Source organism: Chrysoperla carnea, unplaced genomic scaffold (assembly GCF_905475395.1).
Source record: "Chrysoperla carnea unplaced genomic scaffold, inChrCarn1.1, whole genome shotgun sequence".
Taxonomy (NCBI): domain Eukaryota; kingdom Metazoa; phylum Arthropoda; class Insecta; order Neuroptera; family Chrysopidae; genus Chrysoperla; species Chrysoperla carnea.
The window spans coordinates 107726-113998 of record NW_025408267.1 but is presented as its reverse complement, the minus strand read 5'-3'; the positions used below and the strand labels follow the sequence as shown (position 1 = coordinate 113998).

Sequence of the window (6273 nt, the reverse complement as noted above, 5' to 3'; positions counted from 1 at the left end):
AAATGTATACATAGAGGTCCTTCATGACTGGACTAAGTATAAATAAGCCAAAAATGATCAAATTTGACATTTTTCGATAGAAAAAACATTTTTTGAAAATTTGCGAATTTTCAACAAGAGAGTCATGACTATACAAATCATTGAAATTTTGATCCTAGTAAGTCAAAATGTATACATAGAGGTCCTTTATGACTGGACTAAGTATAAATAAGCCAAAAATGATCAAATTTGACATTTTTCGATAGAAAAAACATTTTTTGAAAATTTTCGATTTTTCAACAAGAGAGTCATGACTATCCAAATCATTGAAATTTTGATCCAAGTAAGTCAAAATGTATACATATAGGTCCTTTATGACTCGACTAAGTATAAATAAGCCAAAAATGATCAAATTTGACATTTTTCGATAGAAAAAACATTTTTTGAAAATTTCCGATTTTACAACTAGAATATCATAACTATACAAATCATTGAAATTTTGGTCCAAGTAAGTCAAAATGTATACATAGAGGTCCGTCATGACTGGACTAAGTATAAATAAGCCAATAATGATCAAATTTGACATTTTTCGATAGAAAAAACATTTTTTGAAAATTTTCGATTTTTCAACAAGAGAGTCATGACTATACAAATCATTGAAATTTTGGTCCAACTAAGTCAAAATGTATACAAAGAGGTCCTTTGTGACTGGACTAAGTATAAATAAGCCAAAAATGATCAAATTTGACATTTTTCGATAGAAAAAATATTTTTTGAAAATTTCCGATTTTACAACTAGAATGTTATGACTATACAAATCATTGAAATTTTGGTCCAAGTAAGTCAAAATGTATACAAAGAGGTCCTTCAGGAATGGACTAAGTATAAATAGATTAGCAATTGAACTACGATAGAGAACAGACGTGCTTATTATTGTTCAAATTGACTTAAATTAAATTCATTTTTAATTTAAAAATATCTACTTAAATTAAATAAAAGTGTGTGTGTGATAACAAATACTATGTGCTCACTGTATATGGTGAGTACACAAATATCTTATATAACTACTAAAAAAACAAACTACAAATAAATACCTATATCTAAAACTTAAAATATAAAAACCAAAATGAATCAACAATCAACATCTTCAAATCCTACACACACAATTACTCCACAACAAACAATATCCTACAGTGAAACCTTATCTTAAAAAAAATACCTTCCCTAAAAAAGACCATGCAATTATAATAGAAATTATCGACAAACTACCACTTGAATCATACATAAATGCGCTTAGTGAAATAATAGAACCAAATAAAATTACATATATCTCACGAATTTCTGGAAACAGAATTTGTATTTATCTACAATCAAAAAATGATGTCGAAAATTTATTACAAAGGCGTGAATTTATAATGATTAATAACCAAAAACATAAAATAAGAAGCTTTATAACACCATCACATAGACTTAGTGTATCCGTATTCCCATCTGTCCCCCACAGTGTTGTAATCAACCATTTAATATCACTTGGTATAAAGCCCATGTCAGAGATGCAGTTTTTATCTGCCAGATTATCCGACAAAAAATACACTCACATACGGAGTTTCAGACGATATATATTCATACATGCAGAACATCCAGATATACCTGAACAAATACCGATAATGTACGATAACGAACAATATCGCATATTTGTCACTATTGATAACGCCAAATGTATCTACTGCGATAGATTTGGCCATGAATCTAATGCATGCAAAAAACAATCAGAAACAACGAATACTACAAGCACAAATCCAAATTCCAACTCAAACGCAAATACAAATACCGATTTAAAAAAACCACAAACAGCTAATCCAAATACTGAATCAAATACTACAACACCGATAACTATACCTGATATTAATAATACAAATATCCCTGAAACACAAAAACCTACCCCTGAAACACAAAAAAATTCTCCAGATACAACTATAATACCTACAACAGAAATACAAAATACTGACAAAAACGTAAACAAATCTCATACCCCAAAAAAACGATCACGAAATAACAACAGTAGCTCTCAAGAATCAGAAATAGAAACAACAAAAAAATCAAACACAACAGCAACAAAAATAACGAAACACGACGAAGATATTATTCCTGCCACACCCAATTCCTCGACACAAAACCCCAATGAAAAAAAACTCAGAGAAAAACAAACACTCATACAATTAATAGAAAATGTCAAGCCGAATATCTTAGCCGATCCCGATCAATACATGTTAACATTCGATCAAATTAAAAATTTTTTAACCGAAACATACGTTAAACAAAATATAGGGCCTACCATAAATAAATATACCGACTCAACAGACGATTTGATTTATATGTTTAATAATATTTATAATTTATTTAACGATAGTCTATCGAAACAACTTACAAAAAAATTAATCATTAAACTTACAAAACACACAAAAAACACAGATACATCTGACCAAGATACCAACTAAACTTAAACTTATTTAAACAACAACAGCAACAAATAAAAATCAAATCTTATAACCACCAAGAAACCTCTGACGCAGACACCAACTAAACATAACCAAATTAACATAAACCCTCATGGCGATCAACAGAAATCACCAAGAAACGAACCCGTCAATCATTCAATGGAATGTAAACGGTTTCTACAAACGATTACCGGAATTACAATTATTAATAAACAAATATAAACCGATAATTATAAACCTTCAAGAAACACATCTCTGTCCAAACCACACCGCAAAAATCACAAATTATTCAATTTTCAGAAGCGACTATCTGGGAGGAAACAAGGCCTGTGGTGGAGTAGCAACCTTAATCCATAAAGATAAATTTGCGAAACAAATACAAATTACTTCGGACCTACAAGTCATAGCCACAGAAATTTTTCTGAACAAAATTAACAAAATAACAATATGTAACTTTTATATTCCCCCAAACAGACAATTTAATACCCAAATCATTCAAAATGTCATTCGCCAAATAAGAGGACCCTTCATTCTTCTTGGAGATTTAAACGCACAAATGACAATCACAGGAAACCACCTTACAAACAGAAGAGGAGAGCAAATTGAAAAACTATTAATAACGCACGATGATCTACTAATCCTCAACAACAACAAACCAACACATTTAAGCACCACAACAAACACCTTTTCCTCAATAGACATTACCCTAGCCACAACAGAATTGGCAATGAAGATAACATGGGATACACACGATGATCCATGTTCATCAGACCATTATCCAATCATAATGAAATTCAACACAACTCACTGCGAAGAAAAATACACAAAACACAATTTTGAAAAAGCCAATTGGGAGAAATACATTGAACTCACAGAAATATATATCAAAGACAACACTTCCATCCAAACAGCAATAAACAAACTATACCTATGTATAGAAAATTCAATGAAAGCAACCATACCAACAAAAGTAATAAACAGCAAAAAGAAAAGAGTTCCCTGGTGGACCCCAACGATTAACAACCTCATCAAAGAACGAGCTAAGCATCTAAGGAAATTCAAAAAACACAAAAATGAAAATGACTTAATAAATTATAAAATTTATAGGGCCAAAGTCCGCAAGGAAATTAAAACCGAAAAACAAAAAAGTTGGAATAAATTTATCTCCTCAATCAACTCCACAACTCCAGACAAAATCATCTGGCAAAACCTTAGAAAATTAACAACAGGCATAAACGATACTGAAAAAATAACAGCTATAGAAACCAATAATTACATAACAACCAATCAGAGCGAAATAGCAAATGAATTTGGAAAATATTACGAAAAAGTTTCTGATGACACACAATATAATCAAACATTCCTTCATTACAAAAATCAAGAGGAAAAACAAACAATTGATTTTCACTCGAACGAAAAACTAGGCTACAATGAACCATTTACAGAACACGAATTCAGCGACGCTTTGCGTCAAATAAAAGACTCCTCACCAGGTTCGGATAATATCAACATCAAACTTATACAAAATCTACACAAAACCGCATTACAATCACTTCTGAATATTTTCAACATGATATGGATCAAAGGCAAAATACCAAATGAATGGAAACATGCACTCATCATACCAATCCCCAAAGACGACAAAAGCAGATTAAATCCATCCAGCTACAGACCAATAAGTCTATTAAATCACATACCAAAAATCCTAGAGAAAATGGTCTATAGACGATTGCATTGGATAATAGAATCAAACAACTTAATAAACGACCACCAATTCGGATTCAGGTCTCAAAAATCTATTCAAGACTGCCTTACTATTCTAGACACTAACATAAAAAACGCAATGGCCAAACGGCAAAATTTAGATGCGATATTCTTAGATATAGAAAAAGCCTTCGACACCGTATGGCGGCATAAAATCCTCATCACTCTCAAAAAATGGGGGTTAAAGGGGAATTTACCCAGATTTATTCAAAACTACCTAACAAATCGTACATTCCAAATAAAAATACGCAACACTCTATCCGATACATTTAAACAAAATAATGGCATACCCCAAGGATCTATCCTATCATCACTACTCTTCAATATTGCAGTAAACGATATTGTAGAAAACATTCCCTATCCAATACAAGCAATTCAATACGCAGATGATTTAGTCATCTTTATTGCCACCTCAGATAAATCCTATGCTCAAAAAAAATTACAAACCACAGTCAACAGTCTTCTAGAATGGAGCGACAAGAACGGCCTTAACATATCACAAAACAAAACAAAATATATATCATTCAACAGGAAACAAAAACACGACCTAGACATATACATTAGACAAGCCAAAATACAATATTCTACAGTCCAGAAATTTCTAGGATTACACTTCGACGAACGTTTGAAATGGCAGAACCATATACTATGGCTAAAAACTGTACTGCAAAAGAAACTAAACATATTAAAAATACTCTCGAATAAAAATGCAGGAGCCGACAGAAGATCCCTAAAAAAAATCTACCAAGCGTTAATAATCTCAAAAATAGAATACGGCAGCCACGTATACATGTCAGCCAAAAAAACTGTCCTAAATACCTTAGATCCAATCAACAACACTTCAATCAGAATCGTCACAGGAGCCTACAGAACATCTCCAGTAAACAGTTTGATCTGCGAATCTGGCGAATACAACCTTTCTGAAAGAAGACAACTCAGCATGCTCAAATATTGTATTAAAACAAATGAAAAATCGAATATCAATATGAAAAATATTATAAATAACAACCCATACAAAACTATTTTTGGAAAACATAACAATCTCCCGAAACCAACAGCCCTCAACCTACAATCCACTCTAGAAATGCTACAAATTAACCCACAAGATATCGCTAACCTACACCAGATTCATAAACTTCCCTGTATACCACCTTGGATTGAATTTAAAATTGAAATAAACTATTCTCTAAACAAAAGTAATAAAAAAAATAACACCTCATCCACAGAATTTAAAAAAAGTTTTAGTGAAATAACCAACACCAAATATAAAGAGTTTGAAATAATATACACCGATGGCTCAAAAATCGACACTTCCACGGCATTCGCAATTATAACTAATAATAACCAATACCTATTTAAATTAAATCCCATGTGCACAAACTTCAGCTCGGAGGCTGAAGCCCTCCTAAACACATTAATAATAATAAAAAACTCGAATAACACACAACCACATAAAACATTAATAGTTAGTGACTCCCTTAGTGTTCTAAAAGCAATAAAAAACCTAAACACAAACAGCTCAATTATTCAAAACATTCAAAAAACATATCTAGAACTACGTGAAGCAAACCAGGAAGTCATCTTCATGTGGGTACCAGGCCACTCAGGAATAACAGGAAATGAACTTGCAGACAATGCCGCAAAAGCAGCTCACACAGCGGAATCCTTACCCCCAACACAACCAAAGACGATCTAATTAAACTATGCCAAGACAAAATAAATCGTAAGAAAACTCAATCTTGGCTGGAGGTACCTGCAACGAATAAACTAAGACAAATTAAACTCGAAACCACAACATGGATTTCATCATATCAAACCTACCGACAAGACGAAATAGCCCTCACTCGCCTGCGAATTGGTCACAGCAAACTCACACACAATCACATATTAAAAAAAGAGAATCAACCTGTATGCAATGCTTGCCAAACACCGATCACCATAAACCACATTCTAACAACATGCGCAAAATATCGTGATCAAAGAAGAAACGCAAACCTTCCACAAAACATCGCAGACATAATAGGAGACGACG

General features: G+C 32.3%; 1 protein-coding gene across 1 annotated transcript; it reads left to right on the top strand.

Annotated features, from left to right (window-relative positions):
* The first annotated feature begins 1532 nt into the window (after window positions 1–1532).
* On the top strand, window positions 1533–5937 carry LOC123304865 (probable serine/threonine-protein kinase DDB_G0278901). Its single transcript, XM_044886428.1, has 3 exons — window positions 1533–2248; window positions 3585–3970; window positions 5795–5937. Exons 1-3 carry the CDS (start codon window positions 1533–1535, stop codon window positions 5935–5937), a joined length of 1245 nt encoding a protein of 414 aa, XP_044742363.1.
* The last annotated feature ends 336 nt before the right edge of the window (window positions 5938–6273 follow it).